At 40.1% G+C, this 19,732-nt stretch overlaps 1 protein-coding gene across 3 annotated transcripts; it reads left to right on the top strand.

Annotated features, from left to right (window-relative positions):
* Positions 1-34: 34 nt before the first annotated feature.
* NUP35 (nucleoporin 35) lies at positions 35-12,378 on the top strand. 3 transcript variants are annotated; one of them, XM_017834759.1, is made up of 10 exons: positions 35-169; positions 1,479-1,649; positions 3,634-3,761; positions 5,403-5,463; positions 5,975-6,116; positions 6,501-6,570; positions 6,662-6,790; positions 7,397-7,450; positions 7,883-8,050; positions 8,396-12,378. In XM_017834759.1, the coding sequence occupies exons 2-10, from the start codon at positions 1,490-1,492 to the stop codon at positions 8,471-8,473; spliced, it is 990 nt and encodes a 329-aa protein (XP_017690248.1). In that variant the 5' UTR covers positions 35-169; positions 1,479-1,489; the 3' UTR covers positions 8,474-12,378. The 3 variants fall into 3 exon arrangements, with proteins under 3 accessions (XP_017690248.1, XP_017690246.1, XP_017690247.1); XM_017834757.1 differs by lacking the exon at positions 35-169 and adding an exon at positions 244-459; XM_017834758.1 differs by lacking the exons at positions 35-169; positions 7,397-7,450 and adding an exon at positions 248-459.
* The last annotated feature ends 7,354 nt before the right edge of the window (positions 12,379-19,732 follow it).

The following is a 19,732-nucleotide window of genomic DNA, read 5'->3' as shown; positions in this document are numbered from 1 at the left end:
CAGTCCCTTGGTCACCGTGTGCGAGGGCAGCGGTCGCAGCGTTGTACCCCGGGCTCGGCGGGCTGTGGCAGCCCGGGCGGCGACCGCAGCCCTTTCCCCGGGGAGTCAAGGGGGCAGCTTTGAGTTCTCAGCCCGTGGAAACAACAGCGCAGCACAAGCTCTTGTAACGGTAACTGCGGTTCTTTCAACTCTTTTTTTCCCGACCTGGCCCTTCGCGGGGATGGGAGAGGGGTGGGTGGGGTGGGTGAAGCCGTTTGCCGGGGAGCCGTGAGGGGAGAGCCCGGCCCGAGCAGGGAGCTCCCCCCGCCCCCCTCCCGCCCAAGATGGCGGGGGGCGGGTCGGAAGTGACGGAGGGAGGAAGCTCCATCCCGTTTGAAAGCGCCCGGCGGAGCCGCCGCCGCCTCCTGCTTCCCGCCCGGGCCGCCATGGCCGCCTTCGCCATGGAGCCGCCGCCCGCAGGTGAGCCGGGCCCGCGGGCCGCCCCCGCACTGCCGCTGTGCCGGGCGCCGCCTCACGGCCTGCTCGGCGGGTCCCTGGGCGTCACCCGCGCTCGAGTGTCCCGGTGAAGGGAGCGGGGCCGGCGCTGACCCCCTGCTCCCGGCCGGGAGGAGTCTGGATGCCGCCGGGCTGGAGTGGGTGGTGGGAGACGGCGCCAGGACGGGGAATCATAGAATCAGCTGGGTTGGAAGGGACCTTCGAGATCATCAAGTCCAACCTTTGATCCACTACCGCTGCGGTTGCTAGGCCACGGCACTAAGTGCCACATCCAGTCTCTTTTTAAAAATCTCCAGGGACGGAGAATCCACCGCTTCGCTGGGCAGCCCATTCCAATGTCTGGCCACCCTCTCTGTAAAGAAATTCTTTCTAATATCTAACCTAAACCTCCCCTGGCACAACTCGAGACCACTTGATATTCCCTCTGGGGTGAAGCGGAACGGGCTTGGAGTTAAACCGAGCGGCCGCTGCTCGTAGATGCGAAAAATGCGAGGTTGTGGTAAACTTGGCTTGCAAAACTTGCAAAGTGAATTATTATAGAACCGTCTTTGGAATCGTTAATGCATGTGAATATCTCAGAGACGAGTGTCAGGAGGATGGTGCCAGGCTCTTTTCGGTGGCAATGAGAACAGGATGAGGAGCAATGGCCATAAACTAAAACACAAGAAGTTCCACCTCGACCTGAGGAAGAACTTCTTTCCATTGCAGGTGGGAAGACACTGGAACAGGCTGTCCGGGGAGGTCTTGGAGTCTCCGTCTCTGGAGGCATTCCAGACTCACCTGGGCATGTTCCTGTGTCACCTGCTCCAGCTGACCCTGCCCTGGATGATCTCCAGAGGCCCCTTCCAATCCTAAGGATTCTGCCGTTCTGTGATCTTAATCAGTTGCTGTATCTCGTGTTACATTTCTTTGACAGAACCACAATCAAAGCGTTGGAAAAAAACGCTAGATCACTTTTCCCTGGTTTTACGTTTTGTTTTCAGGAGCTGAGCCAATGACTCTCGGCTCCCCGACATCTCCCAAACAAGGAGCTGGTGCTCAGTTCCTTCCCGGGTTTTTGATGGGTGACTTACCTGCGCCGGTGACTCCACAGCCACGTGCTTTGTGCGGCCCTTCAGTTGGAGTAATGGAAACGAGGTCTCCGCTACTTGCAGGTCAGGACTCTGAAAATGCTGGAAAATTGTCCTGAAAGTAACAAATTGCTTTGTCTCGTCGTTCTGCTTGACTGTTGCAGACTTGAATCCTTATAGCAAGTTTTATAACTTGCTATAAACAAATTCCACTGATTGAATAACTGGTGAACTCGAGTGTATTCAATGGAGTTTGGCTAAATTCTTCAAACTAGTCTTCAATTTAATAGCTGTTTTAAAAATGGCAGTTTTGGTACCAGGAAAACTTTGTTTTACTGGGAAGTTAATATAAATCTCTGCTAATACAGAATCAATTTATACAACTCTTTACAAGTCAATTGCACATACAGCCATTAGAGTTTTCTCTTTATTTAAAACAGATGTCTGCTGGCAAACTAAGTGCAGCACGTGCAAACTGCTGGTTTCTTTGCAGTGAATTCTAAAATGTCATGGATTGTCAGACTTGTGAAAACTGAGAGGAGAGAAACTAAAAAAATGCTTCTTAATTATTATCTAGTGGTTGTAGTTAGTCTTGATGTCTGCTGTCGTTGAACTGAAGTAGCACTGACTCTTCCTAGCTGTAGATACTCATTTCTTTTCAGTGACCTGATTGATTAGACTGGGAAGAGCTCTTACACATGGTTTTAAGTTGGTATTATTGTGTCTGTGTTCTTCTCTGAGAAGTATGAGTGAGTAGTTAGCACATCATGGGTGATCTTGGCTTTTTTACTAAATCAGTTGGCATAATTTAATATCTGATGGTGTTAATAGTCATCTTGAAGGAGAAACTGAGGATTAAGGCAATGCAAGAGAATTTTAGATATTCTCTTCTTTGAATGTCAGGCAGGATTGGATTCGATGATCCTTCTGGGTCCCTTCCAACTTAAAATGTTCTGTGATTGTTGGTCTGTTGATCTCCTACTTCTTGCTGTTGTCTGCCTTTCCTGACCCTGTCAAGTACAAACCTCTTAGGGAAATATTTATGATATTGGAAGTAGTCATGGGAATTTCACCCAACTGATTTTAAAAGGCTTTATCACAGTCTCAAAGTATCAATTTTAGAAAAGGAGGAAACAGTAAGGTACTAAAACAGGCTTACCAAAATGAGTGATTAAATACATCATTAAAACTGAAAACCTTGATGGGAGAGTGCTTTATATAATATACAGTTATTGCATATAACAGGAGCAGTTCTTGTATGTGTTAAACACTTCAGAGTGGAGTCTTGAAGCTCAGAATTTTAGGATTGAAAAGTACTGTGGAAAAGCTTAGTTTTTAAATGTTTTGCAAGTGAAAACTGTAAACTTTTTTTTTTACTTTTCCTGAGGTAAACCCACACAAAATGTTTAGATGCCTCAAGTTCTCTCAGTCAGTTTAATTCTCTGTTAGGCTGGAAGTCCCAAAGTTTGTGGGAGGGAAGCTGGCTTCACTTCATCCTGTCTAAAAGCAAGCTAGAGCTATCAAGAGCTTGCTTACATTTTTATTTAATGTGAAATGAGATGAGAAGCCAAGGAATTTAGGCAGTGGGAATGTAACAATCACATGGAATACATCTGTGTGCATTTTGGTATGGTTCTTTAGCGTGTAGTACGTCTCAAGTCTTAAAAATCTTGCTTTTGCATCTCTACTCTACAGGCTAGTTAGTGTCTGAAACAATTAAAATACACTGCTAACCTGCCTTCAAATAGGAAGATGTAGCTATTATATGCTCATTGTAGCTAGATGTATGCTCAGAACTTCCGAAAAAGAACACGTGCATGTTAACAGAGAGTATAAAGGGTTAAGAAGAGGTATAAAAGTTTTAGGTGGTACTTCTGTAAGGATACAGTTTAACACATGTGACACTGTGTTATGTAGACCATTCAAACCTGAACAGATGCAAATGCCCAGTGAAACAACCAACAGCTTTTTTCATAGCAGAATTTACCACTGAAGATTCAAAACCAAGCAGCTGTGGAGTACAGTGGCAAGTCTGCTCATGCTCTTCCTTCGTTCCTCTGAATTGCAGGAGGATCTCCCCCACAACCAGTGGTCCCCACACATAAAGATAAAGGCGGTGCTCCACCCGTCAGGAGCATTTATGATGAGCTGTCTAGTCCTGGGCTTGGATCAACACCTCTAACCTCGGGAAGACCAGTAAGTGTCTCTGGTACTGGCCTGTTCTTAGCAGAAGATGTGGGGCAGCTTCCTGCCTCGGTGAATTCTTCAACCTGGGTTTGTAAACTGCTGTAGCAAAATGATGGGTGAGCCTTCTGCTCGTGCTGCTGCTCGCTCTGGGTGTTTGGTGTGCCTGCTGCTGTGCACACTAACTGAGAGCTGCTGTCATGAAGCAAACTCCTGTTATTACAGTAGAGAGTGAGAAATGCAAGTCATGCCTCAGTTGTGCTTTGCATGTACAAATGCAGACTTGTTGCAGATTTTCACCTGCTTGTAAATTTGTTGAGCTGCTGATTGCTGGAAAGGCCCTTTTGCTCCCTGCAAGGAGGTTGTAGGCAGATAGGGGTTGGTCTCTTCTTCCAGGTGTAACAAATGATAGGAGAAGAGGAAATGGCCTCAAGTTGCAGCAGCAGATGTTTAGATTGGATAGCAGGAAAAATTTCTTCACTGAAAGGGCTGTCAGGCGTTGGAAGAGGCTGCCCAGGGAAGTGTTGGAATCAGCATCTCAGGAAGTGTTCAAAAAAGATGTGGCACGTGGGGACATGGTTTAGTGGTGAAGATGGCAGTGGTGTGTTAGTGGACTCGATCTTAGAGGTCTTTTCCAACCCAGACAATTCTGTTTCTCTGATTATCTTTTAGTGGGCAATAGAGGCACTTCCTGAAACAGAAGGAATTTTTTTCTGAGTAAAATATCTAATCAAAATTTGGATAGGAAGGTGGAGTTAATTTTGAAAGAGGAACACTAAAATTTCTACAGGGTAATTTTTTTATAATAAGCTCTGCTACTTACCTCAAGTGAGTAGTCAAGCATTATTAGGTTCTTTTCCGTTGGACATGATCCTTCTGATGCAAGGAGAATGCTTTTCACTGAATGAGCAGTCTCTCTATTGAATGTTGCCTTCTGAAGAGTTTGTTCTGGAAGCTGAGGTTCCCTGTGGCAGACAGAATCCAACTGTCTTAAAAGACTGGAAGTTAAATTAAGAAAAAGGTATGGAACAGCTGTCAGAACACATGTTGCCATGTCCACAGGCACTCCAGCTTGGTTGGGCTTGTATCTAAGAAATGCCATGATTCAGGTTAAAAATACACTAAAATTGTTTGGGATGTTGAAATCCTGTGTTAAAAAGAAAAAAAGTACTAACAGCTAAAACTTGAAGTATACTTCAGTGCAGTTGCACTAAGTAGTTGAGCAGGAAAGTGAGTCTAGTAGTGAGGAATACAAGTGATCCCATGATTTCTGAACCCTTTAGGAAGTGAGAATTAGATGCTGGTGCCTTAGGATGCTGACATTCTTCCCATCAGGATTCCCATCACATGGATGTGTGAATTACTGTACTGCAGCAATAAGTGAGATGACTATTTTGAAAAAGCTAAACTGTAAGGTTTCTGAGTACTGATACTTTGCTTCACAAAGCATATGTCAAGTACATTTAAGTACAAATAACTTTTCATTAGTAACTCTTAATAATCTTGTATTAAATATACATGTTCTTACTCTCAAAAACTAGGAGTAAGTTAAGGCAACAGTTAATATTCTTGCCTGATGCTTAAATCACCTGAAATGATCTGAGCAGTGTATACCTGTAAGAATGATTTGTTACTTTCTGTGTTTCAATGCAGGCCAACTTCTCCTTAACACAGAGCCCATCAGTTGGAATTCTGCCATCAACTCCAGGCACAGGTAGATGTCCTGTAAAAGGATATAATCTGCTTTCTTATTTCTTTCCTTAATACAGAAGAGTCATCACTGTTGAAACTACATCAATTCCTTACTAATTTGCAAAGGAAGTGTGTATTTATTAGCTTTTCAGAAGGTGTATGAGTAGGAAATAATTATCCATTCTGACACTGACTGAATTTTTTGATCAACTTTACTTATTCCTTCTTCAAAAAGTGTTGTTGAACTGAGCACAGAGGTGGTTGTACTCGAGTTAAGCAGCTGAGATTGATGGGTCACCTTCCATCTTCATAAGGTTTCTGATCTTGATTTAGTTGTGAGACTTAGTAGCACCCTTGTGGATATGAAGTTTGGATTGACTTACTTTTTGTCTGTGTCTGTGAGTAAATCTCCATCAGACTCCTCCATATACAAGTGAAATGCTCGGTACTGAATTTATTCTTGTATTATAGACTTTTAAGCTTCTCTGTTTTGCAAAAGAAATCTGTTCAACGATGCCATTTTAATTTAACAGCTTCAAGCGTGTTCAGTCCTGCAAGTATTGGGCAGCCTAGGAAAACTACTCTGTCTCCTGCTCAGCTGGATCCTTTCTATACTCAAGGTGATTCCCTTACTTCAGAAGATCAGCTTGATGACACATGGGTAACTGTATTTGGGTAAGCTGATTTCCAGACTGTTAGAACAACCTGGGTGAAGTGTTCATGACATGTGAAGGGAAATACTTGGGGGTTGCTGTTGTCTGGCATTCGTAGGTGTGCAGGAAATACAGCTGTGGTTAAAGCAAGCAAACATAGTTTTTAGTGAGTCAACTTAAGCTAAATGTTATTTTTTTTCAAGTTAGAAAGGCACCATTCTGCCATGGAGGTGTGTGGTGAAGTAAAAGTGCCTAGAAGGTAGTATTCCTCAAGTTGCTGCTTCTAAATTGGTTTCACACTGCTCTCTTCTGGATTTCTATAAACCCTTCATAGGATTGTATTTTAGCACCTGAATTCTTAAACTACTAGTAATTTTTTTTTTTTTTGCATTTTTCTGTCCTTCAGATTTCCTCAAGCATCAGCTTCCTACATTCTTCTACAGTTTGCTCAGTATGGAAACATATTAAAGCACGTGGTATGTCTTAGTTTGACACTTATTTCTGAAAACACTGGGACTCATGTATTTAAGAAGCTGCATTTCACAATTTTCACCTCATCTCCCACAGATGTCCAACACAGGAAACTGGATGCACATTCGATATCAGTCTAAGCTTCAAGCCCGGAAAGCCTTAAGCAAAGATGGAAGAATTTTTGGTGAATCCATCATGATTGGTGTCAAGCCCTGTATAGATAAAGTAAGTTAAGAGCTGCTTTTAGTTAAATATAAGGCACTCTTCTTTTGATCTTCCTTTTTGTTTTTTCCCCTGACCTGTTTAATTTTTTTTCTTTTGGAATTGCGGAGCGTATGTAGCTGTGTAGGTATAGAATGTTACACATTACACCAGTTCTTTTCTTAAGTATTTGTCAACATTTCCTGCTGAGAAGGATCGTTGTGGGCAGCCTCTGCTCCTTGGAAGTAGCAGTGCACAGAATTATACTGCTATTGAAGGTAGTGAAATGAAACTGTAACGTGAGGCAACTGAGAGAAGTTTCCCAACTGGAATTTATGGCGCTCAGAGGCTGCAATATATAAGTGAGGGCAGATTAGGACTGTGCTGCTCCTCCTTATTGTCCCTCTCTTTTTAATGTGACTCTTCATGTGTTTCTGGCTTTTGAGTTTATATTAGTACATTGAACTGAAAATTTGCCCCCCCAGGCTAGTTGTTATTTCCCACCATGTATCCTCTGGGTTCTTGTGGAACTCGTGGTGCCCATCAAGTCACTTGATGCCTCTTTGATTTTACATGCATTCCTTTCCAAACAAAAGCTTACAAAATGGAGCCTTCTGACTTCTTTTCTGGCATCTGCTAAAGGGAGTGAATGAAACTCTTTGGCAAGCTGAGTCTGAGCAAAAGATGAGAGTTGCTAAAGACTTGAAGACAGTTTTGTCTGGATCTGGTCAAATATTTTAGAAGTATTTAGAAAGTGAATGTTATGCTACTTTGTTCCACTGGGCCTGAAACATGTTACTACTTGAAGTTTGTTGCAATTAGTACAATATATTTTCTCTACACTGTTTCAAACTTGGTTGACATTTAGTACAGACTGTGAACAGATTCCAAGCTTTCACTACTTTGCAATGGCATAATCCAACATGTGAATGATTGCAGTGAGGAAAATGCTTGGTGGTGGTCTGTACCTGCGTGCTCTTTACTGACAGGCCATTTATTTTTGTATGAATGTATGAATACATTTTATCAAACAATTTTAGATAGTAGAGAATTTTAGATAAGGTTGGAATACTGCTTTTTAGTATTTGTTTACATTATATTACCCCTCTTTTTAAGAGTGTGATGGAAAACTCTGAAAGAAGCTCTACATCCTCAATGTCTTCGGTTTTCACTCCACCTACAAAATCTACTGGCACACCAATACAACTTGCAAATAATACTACAAGGATTTCTACAATGAGACCTCTTGCAACAGCATATAAAGCTTCCACTAGTGACTATCAGGTATTTTAAGGGAAAAAGAAGCATGTGTTTTTGTGCTGTCTCCCCTTGGTTGTGTGAGGCTGTACAGACGATTAACTTCAACGTGACCTTAGCTTTTATCTTTTGTTGTCATTTCTTTAAAGATGTGCTTCAGTCTGTTCAGTCTCTAAAATAATAATAATAATAAAAAATTAATTATTTGTCACTTTTACAGGGATTAAGGGCTTGTTTTGAAACGATTTCAAACATATTTTGTCAAAATGCAGTAGTCCTTAGGAAAAGAAATAAAAATGGGTTAGTGTAAAAAGAATTAGCTGTATTGACTGACTCTATTTTCTCTCTTCTTTTTTCTCCCTTCCATTGTAGGTGGTTTCTGACAGACAGACTCCTAGGAAAGATGAAAGTATTGTATCCAAAGCAATGGAATATGTGTTTGGCTGGTAATATCCCAGAGGCAGGAACACACTCAGCTGGTCAGGGTTGGAGCTGGATCCGTGGTTAGTTGTATAACTACAGGTGGTGTTTTATCTCCCACAGCGCCTGTTAAATGCCTTCAGTTAATTCAGCAGACATGTAGCTTGCACTTTAAATGATGGCAATGTACACGTGGGTTTGCAAACTGAGTTAAGTGTAAATAAAAGTGCTTTATTCCCATTTGTGCTCCAATTGCATGATTGTAGAAAATATGTCAGCACTGACTTCTCTATAATTACTTTCTGCGAGTTATTTCCCAGTAAGATGGAAATGCTTAAAATGGCAGCTACATTTACTGATGCCTTTAATTTTTTGGGTTTTTTCCCCTCTGGAGAGATGATGGGCTATTTACAGGAAGAAAACTATGCACAGCTGGCTCCCAGGGACAGAGTCTGTTCTTAGTATGTGTCATTTTATTTTTTTAAAATTAAGATTCATTGCTGTTTTATAATTATCTCTGGCATACTGTTCTAAATGTCATAGCAGCCTTTGAACTCTTTTTTTTTTATTAATAAAGATCAAGTGAAGTTTTTTCCTTTGGTTGTTTTTTAAACAAGTATGAGTTCTGTTAGGAAAAACTATCTGCAGTGCTCTTAACTATTAAAGATGATGCTGTCTAATGTTTATTGAAGTGTTATCAGCAGAGGAGGTGCTGCTGATTTTTACAAAGCAGTACAAACTGGATTTCAAACTAGCTAATGGTTAAATGTTGCCTCTGTGGGTATTTTATAGCAGTGTGCACTTAACAGGTAACAAACTGTAGCATTCTAAACTAGAAAACATTGAGTTGAAGTAGCTAAATAGGAAAATGCAATGTTTGGTGACCACAGCTGCTTTCATTTCAAGACTTTTCTAAGAAATTTTCTCTTAAGGTATTGGCTGAATTATTTTTACTTTTTGAATTGAACTTTTCCCCCTGGAAGTTTTGGAGATGAGCCTCTCAAGTAATCATGTCTCATTCATCTGGGAAAAGAACAATTTTTTTTCATAATACTTGGGAAACTACTATTCCTTTAATAACTTTGTGGCTGTGTTAGTGTGGTCAACATCAGCCTTTTAGTTTGGGTCAGTAGTGTGTTGGTCAGGTGAATCCAATTATACCCCTTTCCATGCTTTGCTTCACACTGCAGTGTGGTCTCAAAGTTCTTCAGCTGCATTCCTCTGATAAAATTAGATTGCAAGATTAGTCCAGCAGCATGCCTGATGTCCCTCAGGTGCTGATGGGCATCCAGTTTACAGGATTAAGCTAGAGATGGTCCTGACTAAAATCCCCAAAGCACTTAGTGAGAAGTAAGGTTTCTACCTCGGGGCACTTTGTTCTTCACTGAACGCTTTAGAAGGAACACACCTGCAGGCAGATTCAGAGATTTTTGAGATGCATTTGATGGATTTGCTGGCTTATGCTTTTAGAATATTGGTTGCTACTTGTCCATTTGCATTTGATCAAAGGGAACTACTCAGACTTAACACCTGAACATGTTTTCTCAAAATACATCTGGCTTTCTCTTGGCAAAAAGTATTTGCCATGCATATGACTGGAGAAAAATAAAGGGAGTTCAGCTAAATTCTTGTTTTGCTAGTTGCTTGGCAGAATACATTTCTGGTGTGCTGGAGAGTTGTGATATGTGCTGGATTTGGTGTAGTGAAGTGATAATGTTGAACTTGGACCAAGTAAGTCTGAAGCTAAATACGTAAGGAAGGAGCTGGAGCCCAAGACAGTAGTCTGGCTGATCTGTTTTACAGATTTAAAACTGTACTGAGTTGTTTATCTTAGTTTCTTGTTTCTCCTAACTCTAGGAATGACTACAGTAATCAGTTGTTGCAGCTTCCTGTAGAGTAAAAGCACTTGGGAGTAGTGGATGTATGTAGTAAATAGGGGAAGAAGGAAGCTCAGAACATGTAAATCTGTGCACTTCTGGACAGGATCGTTAAGAAATGATGTGGCTTCTGCTGGTGAAGACTGCTGGTAGGACTTAATGTGTTGTTTTAGTGTTGAGTACTAGTTAAACCCTGGTATCAATGATTTGGGCTTGCTCAGTCTGAGAACATGACAGTCCCAGAGTGCACCAACCACTGTTTGTGTTCCTGGTAATATAATTATTATGTGGGTGTCCAGGGGCCACGTGTGGAAGGGCAGAGGCTGTTGAAGTCCATCTGTGAAAAATTTCTGAAACACTTGCAAGAGTCTTCAAGTCTTCAACCCTTTTCCAGGCCAGCTGCTATTGTTGGGTAGCGCTGCATTGGAAAATCCAGTTCTGCCCCTTTGTTATGGAGGATCTGCTGCTTTGCAATGAGGAAGAATTCTCTTCTGCTAGATGGGATTTACATTAGAGCCAAAGTTATGGACCTCAGTGATGAGAACACACTCATGAAAAGGAGTTCTGATTTTAGATGTATGGGGTTTCTTGTAAGACTGCACATGACATTTTTGTTTTTAGGATTATGGCTTTAGTTTAAAATAAAACTCGGAAATACATATTTGCTGCTGTCTGCCTGGATCACAAGCATGTTACTCAGGGATCTAATTCTCTTAGTATATAGATCTGCACAGGTTTTAAATTGTAGAAGGGTTTGTTGTATTGTTTCAATGACAATTATCCTACAATTTAAACTTATTTTTGGTGAAGACTTTTATAACTTGGAGATGGTCTTTATTTTTTTCCTTCTACCCCTCCTCAGTTTAGCTTTCTAGGAGCTTTCAAAGCAAGTAATTTGATAATTAATTTAGGTAATTAATTTACACTAACATAAAATGAAGATACTGCATCACCTCTGCCTCTCATTTCAAGTTGTAGGCATCTACCTCCACCGTGTGGCAGTTCTTCAGAACTGTAATGAGAGGTTTAACTGGTAGTGAATGGAATATGGGATCTGAATTGGACTTCGGTTAGGAAGTGTGTAAACAAACAGTACTGTGAGAAAATAGTGGTGCTCAAATGTCCCTTGAAGTGGTTTTTTGTCATAAAAGAAGAAAGCACAGAGGTGAGTTTACTGAACAGCTTAATTTGTGAGTAATTCAGACTTTTAAATATTGCATCAAGGAAATAGTTCCTAAACTTCATTTAAAATTTTGCCAGTATTCACTCATCTCCATTGTGAGATGGATTAATTCACCAAATGATATTTTAGCAGGATATGCCACAATATCCGTTTCTTATGTGAACAAAATTGCCTTTTTTCTGGTAGTTTGTGTACATGTGTAAAAATACAACCCTTGCATTAGTTTCCTTTACTTTGACAGTAGGTCACTACACCACAGATGAGTCTGCAAAAATATGCTGCTTAACCATGTTTAGGAACAATAAGCTGCTCAGCTATTGAGTGAGTGAAATCAAAATAAGCTGGCTCACAAACAACTTGGAACTGGGAGCTGGTTTAGTGAATTTTGGACTGCAGGTGAGAAGGCTCTGGAATAAACGTTCTAGATCTCTAATAAAAACATCAGTCCTTGGGTTACTCCACAGCTTTGTGGTGCTGCCTTTTTGTACTGGTTTGGACAAGAGTAAAAAGTGTGCTTTTGGTGTGGTGTGTCTCAAGTATCAAACTGTCAAACTTCTGCTAGTGTTTATAAATAAATGTTCAGTCAGTGGAGTTACCTTTACAAATGAATACATAATTAATAACTTTGTACAAAGTGTTTTTTGCCTTTATTAAGGAATGCTGTGATGCAGGTGTGTGGTCGTGTCATGTGTATGAACTGTGCTTCTGTCAACAAAATCACCTTTTCCACTTTTCTGCAAGTAGAACAGGCCTTGAAATCAGGAGAATGTCTGAGAAGCTGTAAATTGTGGTGTCCTGTGTCATCAGATGTCTTGATTCTTCAAGTTTGTCAGTTTTGTAAGTGAACTTTCAGCTTAAATAAAGAGTTTATTGCTGATGTAAGCAGATGCAGTTAAAGTGACCTCCAAATTCTGGTCTTTGTGGATGAATTGTGGGTTTTGTTCATTACAGTCCTTTGCATGAAGCTGGAGATTCTTTTCTGGTTAGAAACAGCGCGTGAGTGAGGAATTGCTCTGAACTGTCACTGTTTTATTGTTCTCAGTTGTTTATTCCATCAGATTTTGATATAGTTTACTGCAAATTCAGAACTTATTATGAGCATATCACTCACAGGCATGAACTGATTTTCAGGATGAAAAATTGACAACTTTTCAATGATATTTTTTCCTCTCTGTTGTGTATGTCAGGCACCTAATTTTTGGGTTCTAGGATGTTAACTGGTGGTTGTTCTTTTGCCAAAACTGTTTTCTCCTGGCAACTAAATGTGTATTACAGTTATGAAGTTGTCTATAATGACAAAAAAAAAGCACTGTAAAATGAACTTTTTAATTCATATGTTATAAATTCAACTAGAGTCAGTTTCCAGCCTCCTGCTGAAAAATGCTCATCAATCCAGACTGCAACAGAAGTCAGCCCTAAAACTGTCATTAAAAAAAGGTTTCTTTGCTGCAAAGTAACCAACTTCTTTTGCTCGACATGCTTTCTCAGCTGGTGAGTGCACTGACTTACTGGGCTGTCTGACAGAGTATTCTTAGCTCCCCTTTTCAACTTTGCAAATGTGATTTCTTCCCTGTGTAGAATTACACCGTGGATAAGATCCTGCTGCTGACTTCAGTGTTATTCCTATGCCCTTATTTAAACTTGCCAACTTTCCAATTTCTAGCAAATGGAGACTCTTTACACTGAGAAGTATCAAACAGCTTTCAATCCAGGTAAACAGTGGAAATGGGAGAGAATGGCTTGGAGCATCTTTCTAAAAATTAATGTTATTTGCAAAGACGTGCATAATTAAGAATCAAAAATGTACTTTTAATTATGTTGTTAAGGACACAACTAGCCTAATAGACACATAATGATTAACTGCAATAGGAGTGTTTTAGGGGAGTGGGTGGCAGTAGTGGCTGTCTCTTCACCTTTGACCATTTAGATGGTCAAATTTCAATGCTACTGAGCATCTTAGTAGTTGAGCCTTGAAATGTTTTTTGTTTTTTTTCCCCAAATCTAAATAAGAGTTACCTGTGGAAAAGGTCCTGAAAGATAGTTTATGATTCTTTATCTCGAGTTGGAAGGGACCCATAAGGATCCTGGTACTGCAACTATGGCACTAGTACATGTTTTAACTGACTACTGCTTGCAGTACAGTGGTGGCAGCTGGTGTTCTGTGCCCCAGGAGATGAAAAAACAGTTTGCTTAGGTGAATTAAAATTGTGGTAGCTTGTCCCAGTGTGATTAGGGAGCAGCTGCATATCTGCTTTATTTCTAGAAGGCTTTTGTGGCATCTGGCTCCAGATGGGCATACAAGGAGCCATGAGAGGTGTGTGTGTATGCCAGAGAGTCAGGGTGTCATTGGTGCAATATATAATGTGACAAAGACCAGGTCAAGTATTGTTAATCAAAAATGAAGAGTGAAATTTGTCAGGCGTGAAAAATAGTTTGAAAAAGTGATTGGAAAACTTTCTACTTGAAAAATATCACCAACCTACTTGTAAAATACAACAAGTATTGGAAGCTCATGTTCTGATCTCCTCTGCCATCTCAGATGTGTTGGAAAAGTTTAAAATTCTGATTTAAATTTAACTTTCACGTGTAGCAATGGTGCACTTACCTATGCACCACAGAAGTTAATCAGTAGGAGTAGAAAACTGTTATTCTTAAAAAAAAATGAAACAAACCCGAATCCCAAAACATTTGTTGCATATATAGACCTCAGGTTTTGGGTAGGACTGATGATTGGCCAGATAATTGCTGTTAACTGCATTTGAAGAGTTTATTGGTTTTGTTCTCTGAAGTCACTAAGAGCCAAAGTGCAAATCTAATTGTTCTTTTCTGAAGTCTTAAAATGTAATAGTTCCTATTCTGTGCTTTTTACCATATGAGTGTTTTCTCAAACTTCTAGAGCCAGTGAGAATCTTAAAATTGAAATCTCCAGCTATGCAATGACAGGACTAAAATAGTTGCTGAGTTTGAGAGTGTGTTAAGTGATTTGTGGATATATTTAATTATTTTAATCATAACCTCATAGAAACAAATGTACTAATCACATCCAAGAAAATTCAGTAAAAATAGGGTAAACCTCACAAGCTATTGGAAAAAGGCCTCAGGTTTTCAGCACAAGTTCTTTCCTTTATTGCTGGGTCAGTGTTCAGAGATTCACTGATCACATCTCAGGCTGACCTTGGCACAGCAGGAAAAGCCTTCTTTGATAGGAAGAGACACCAATACCTTTCAGTTCATCTGATAAACCAGTGAATTCTTTTCATACATTTTAATTGCCAAGATCCTAGGCAGGGAAAAGGTCACGTGGTCTTCACCATGCAGGGAGAAAAAGCGTGGGAACAGTAAATCATAAAAGATGATGGCTGAGGAGCTTTGAGTTACCACTAAAATGTGTGTTTCCAGAGTTTCACTATTGTGTGGGAAGGACCTTGCTCTTCCAGGAGAATCTCTGTCTAGAACCCAGGGATCTCCTCTCTTAATTTGCTGAAGATTGTCCTCAGAGAAGTACTCAAAGTCTTCTAAAAACTGCAATCTTTTAAGTCTTGTGTGGAGTTCTGAGACCTGGAGCACAGAACTGTTTGTACTGGTGCCTGTGCTCTCATGATGGTTTTAGACTCTCACTCTTGTCAGAGTGCCTTTGTTAAGCACTGCAAAGGTACTTTGGAAGAAGTGAGTACTGCCCTGCGGAATTTAAAACCTGGAAATGTGAAATTGGTGGAAATTGGGGTCTTTGTAGATATGGAAATTATTGAGCTTAAAGATTAAACTGCTGGTTCCAGGATTACATGGTGGTCTGGAGCAGCAGAACGCCTGTAGATCATGGCTTAGCAGTGTAATAAAGAGCATCTTAATTTTCTGCTCATGTCACTATGGAGCTGGCAAATTTATTTTATTTTAAGAGAATTCAGTGTTGGGCAGCTTCTGCTAGAAAAGAGTGGTTAAGGCTTATTAGTGCACCTTCTCTCTTGGTACATAAACATACAGAGGTGGAAGTGCCTGCTCCCATCTTCTCCCATCTTTCCCCCCTTTTGTGCTTGCTGTGTGTTTGCCAAGAGGAACCCAGATTTACTGAGGGGGCAGAAATAATGAGCTCCTGCTACATTTTACCTTGTCATCTCCAAATGCTGTAGCACCTCTCATCATCTAAAAGTCAAGGGCTGCAGGGAAGTGTTGTCACTGCAACGCAGCCATTTTTGTGTCATAATAGCAAAGAGGAGAATAGAAATAGCAAAGCAGGGGCTGGTGTGTCATGGAGCAGTAGCAAACATTACATGCCTGAAGGTTGTCCTACTGTTGTGGAGAAACAATAGGGATCTGTCAATAAAAGAGAACAAAAGAATCTTGTGTTATGCAACAGCAAAGGGGGGAAAATCCCCCCATAGCTGAAGTATCAATGCACAGTACAGCTTCTGTGAGTGAGGGGGAGAAGGCTTGTTTTATTCCCTCCTAACAGAGGGTCATGTTGGATTGAGATTTAGCTGGCCCAGCTACCCTTACAAAAATGAGATCTATCCCAATATATGCATAAAGGATTTCTTAATTTTTTTTAAAGCATAAGTTTGGTAGGAATGTTTTGGTGGATTGAGATTTTGGTGACAAGTAGAAGTGATCCATCAAATTTTCCTTCCTTTCTTTTTCCCCTCTCAGATTTTAATAATATGTGTGAATTACTATATGTATTTTCTTCCCAAGGACAGGGAATGTGAACTTCAAATGAGCATCTTGGCAGCAGGAGTGTAGCCTGTACAAAACCAAGTGTGCATGTGGACCACAGGCCTTGCAGGCCTTGGCCTCTGGAGGGGCCACGTGGCTTTGGAAGTTGGCAGAGATGACTGCAAAAAATAATGAGCTCATGACCTGGCATTTTGAGGCAGAGCGAGAAACTCAGGTATTGATCAGAATATTTCCAATTGGGATCCCAGAAGTGACTGCTGCAGCTAAGATTTCACACGCTCTCTCTCACTGGGAGCCTGGATTTAGAAAAAGATCTCTGCAGAAGATTCCCAGGATGAGAAAGAACTTTGAGAAGTGTAAAAAGGACACCAGGCCTTGCAACACCAGTGCTGGTTGGGGTAGTCTTACCTGCTGAGTGCCTGCACTCACACATTTTTCTCCTTGACATTTTCTGGTCAAACACATTAGCCTTGCTTCTTCTACTCACTAGAAATATGAGTGAGAAAATGGATGTCACTTGGTATCCAATAGTGACTTCAAAAAAGTCTAATTCAAGATTTAGGTCCTTCTAATAGTGGTGATATTAGACTGATTTTTGGGCTGCAGGTCCTATGTAATTTAGAAGAGATAAAGAAACAGATCAAACTAAAACTCTCACATTGTGTTTAAAAATCAGAAATTAAAAAATACAGAAACAGATTGGCGTGGGTGTGACAATATCTGTTGTTGTGTTGTAAATAACTTTATACAAAATTGAACTAAATAACGTAAACTGTGTGTGCATCTACTCCTTTAGTCATCAGTTTAGTGATCATATTTAAGTTTATATTTTCTTTCATCAGATTATGGTAGTGTAAGCTCTTGCTCTGCTTCTGCATCACCACGAGGGCACACAGAACCTAATTCTTCAGTGGACTGAGTCCTATCCCAGGTAAGGATGGTATAGGAAACAAAACCAGATAAAACCCTGCAGTGGTGCAAGAGTCACCATCTCATGCTGGTTTACAAACTGGATATCAAGCTGACTTAAAAGACAGGAACAGTTGGTTTGTTTTGTTGTTCTTATTTTATGATGATAGTCTAATTCTGGGGTTTATATTAGTAATATCAAGGAGACTTTCTCAGTATTGCTAGTATTTGAAAAACAAAATTTATTGTTGTTTTTAAATGGGAAATCTGCTTTTGGCCCAAATCAGAAGCCAGGTTTTTGATTAAATCATAATTGACTAATTGCCACTCATAAATCCTTGCCTACCAGACACAGTTTTACTGGAGAAAAGTGGAATGGGCTCACCTAACTAGACTGTCAGGTACTTTTGTCATGTAATGCAGTAGAACAGCTCATTCCTTAATTGTCTGTCCTTCTAGTGCTGCAAAGAGAATCCTTCTGGTCGTGGAAATACAAGGCAAGTTTACAAAAATGTTAATTTATTAAATTTTAAAATACTTTGATGTTCAAGAGAAAACTTATAATTCAAAATGTGATTTATGTTCTGTTATCTCATGTCTGGCTGAACTGGCTTGGAAATACTGTCTGTGTTTAAACATGGAACAGCCTGACAACAGCCCTGGATAATACTTTTTATTGGCAGTGATCAGTTCAGGTTCATGTTGAGCCAGTCTGAGGATGAAGGTCCTAATTCAAGGAAGGAATATGCAAGTTCTTAGGATATCTCCATTTAGAAAATTGTTCAGAGATATGTTGGCTCTAAATAATGTGTTTAAATAATATGGACTTTAGTGAAGGTTTCACAGGAGGCCTAGAGCTTGCTGAATAGGAAAAAACACCAGTAAATATCAGAAATATGTTAAACTGAAATACAATTTTTGGATAACAAGAAAAAATATTAATTTTGTTGTCTTTTTTTCTTTTTGCATACTGTACTAACTGTACTGGTAATACAAAACTTGCATATGCTTACATGAATTCATGTGCAAAATTAACCTTATGTGGTTTTCAGATGCGAAACCTGGCTTGCAAAATAATGTCCACAAAGCAGAGATTTGATTGCAGTCTTCAGTGAAAATTAGCAAAAAGTGGTTTATGTAAAAATTCAAACATTTTTGGTTTTTTTTGGTTTTTTTTTTTCCTGTTTGCAACCTGAATGCAAGGTGACAGACTGCTTAAGCAGTGTTGTTTTACCTAAAGTGTGTGGCACAGGATCTGCTCTCAAGCTACTGCATTTTAAAAGCCATCCAGCAGCGGTTTAAAGTAAGCCAGGTTAGACTGGAGAAACAAACTGTGTTCTGTCATTAGCCCCTGTTCATTAGTTTTAACATTTGAAATTGGAATGCCACCTGGGTGAGACTGTATTGGATTATTTTCTGCAGTGCTGTCTGTCTTAATGTGGTGCTGACTGTTATTCTTGCATCTCCAGAATGCAGACTGGCATGAGTGTGAAAGGCATAATTCTCATTACATGTGCAAAGCCAGGCAGCTAGGGAAACAAGCTTGACTAAATGCTTGCATTTCAACCAGTGGTGCAGCAAACTAATGTTGGTTCTGAAAATGAAAACTGTTTCATCAGCTGAAAACACTGTGAGCTTTAAGAATCAGTATTTATAAAAAGAAACCGAGGACAATGTTGATCAAGTTAACCCTCTTCAGTTTAAAAGCATCAGAAGGAAAATCCCTGTGAATAATGAAGGTACTTTTGACTAATAACAGTTACTGATTTTATGCTGAAGGACACGTGTGGCGCTTTTATTTTGACTTGATGCATTCCTTGGCAGCAGCAGCCAATAAAAATGGATAGAAATGTTCAGTACCAGTGGCTGTTTCAAGGACTCCTGTAGGTCAGTTTTTCCAAATATGCTTTAAAGCTAAGTAAGTTGCATCAGCAGAGTCTCAGTTGTCCTTGAGAGCTTTAGTACCAACTTAGAGCTCCTCCCTTTCACCTCAGGATGTAATGGTCCCTCTGTATTTGTGGGCTGGCAGTACTCTTGTTTGGAGCCCTGCCCTGCTCTTGCAAACAAGCTATACCCATTTGCACTGCTCAGCTTTTATAGCTCAAAAGCATCTTTCATCTATTTTTGTTTTTCTTTCCAAATGCCCACATGGCTGTTTATTAGTGTGTGTGACAGCTTAAATGGCCCTTGTCAACAGTGCCCAGTTACAGAAGTGTCAATCTTCATTTGTGACGTTGAAACAAAATGATCTCGAAACGAAAGTCTCATGTATTCCTTAAAATATAAAGTGATATCTCTGGAATATACTCTGTGAGGCTGAAAACAATTCAAAGAGTAATTTGTGCTCTATAGCAGATGAATATGGAATAAAGAATGTTAAGATTTTTAAAACTTTTCTTTGGAAGACCAACTTGTGCTAACCAGCAAAGTTCTGGCCCCACTTGAATCCCAGTGGTTATAACAATACTGTTTGACAACAGTAGTTATGACATAGAGTAAAGGGAGTAGCATTAGAAAAAGGAATATGTGTCAAATGCAAAATGAAGGGGAAGAGAAAAAAGAAGAGAAAAAAGGGGGTTAATTTCTAGTAGTTCCAGCAATATTTCTTTCCTGGAACATTGGCTTTTTTTAAATTCTTAGTGTTTTTTA

The sequence above is a fragment of the Lepidothrix coronata genome, unplaced genomic scaffold (genome assembly GCF_001604755.1).
Source record: "Lepidothrix coronata isolate B3197 unplaced genomic scaffold, Lepidothrix_coronata-1.0 Scaffold239, whole genome shotgun sequence".
NCBI classification, from domain to species: Eukaryota; Metazoa; Chordata; class Aves; order Passeriformes; family Pipridae; genus Lepidothrix; species Lepidothrix coronata.
This window is presented reverse-complemented; position numbering and strand designations above follow the sequence as displayed.

Bases quoted from the DNA above. Each gene is read 5' to 3' on its own strand.
- NUP35 (XM_017834757.1), top strand. From the start codon at position 324: ATGGCGGGGGGCGGGTCGGAAGTGACGGAGGGAGGAAGCTCCATCCCG. The intron at 460-1,478 runs GTGAGCCGGGCC...TTTTGTTTTCAG, and splicing joins CATGGAGCCGCCGCCCGCAG to GAGCTGAGCCAATGACTCTC. The intron at 8,051-8,395 runs GTATTTTAAGGG...CTTCCATTGTAG, and splicing joins CTTCCACTAGTGACTATCAG to GTGGTTTCTGACAGACAGAC.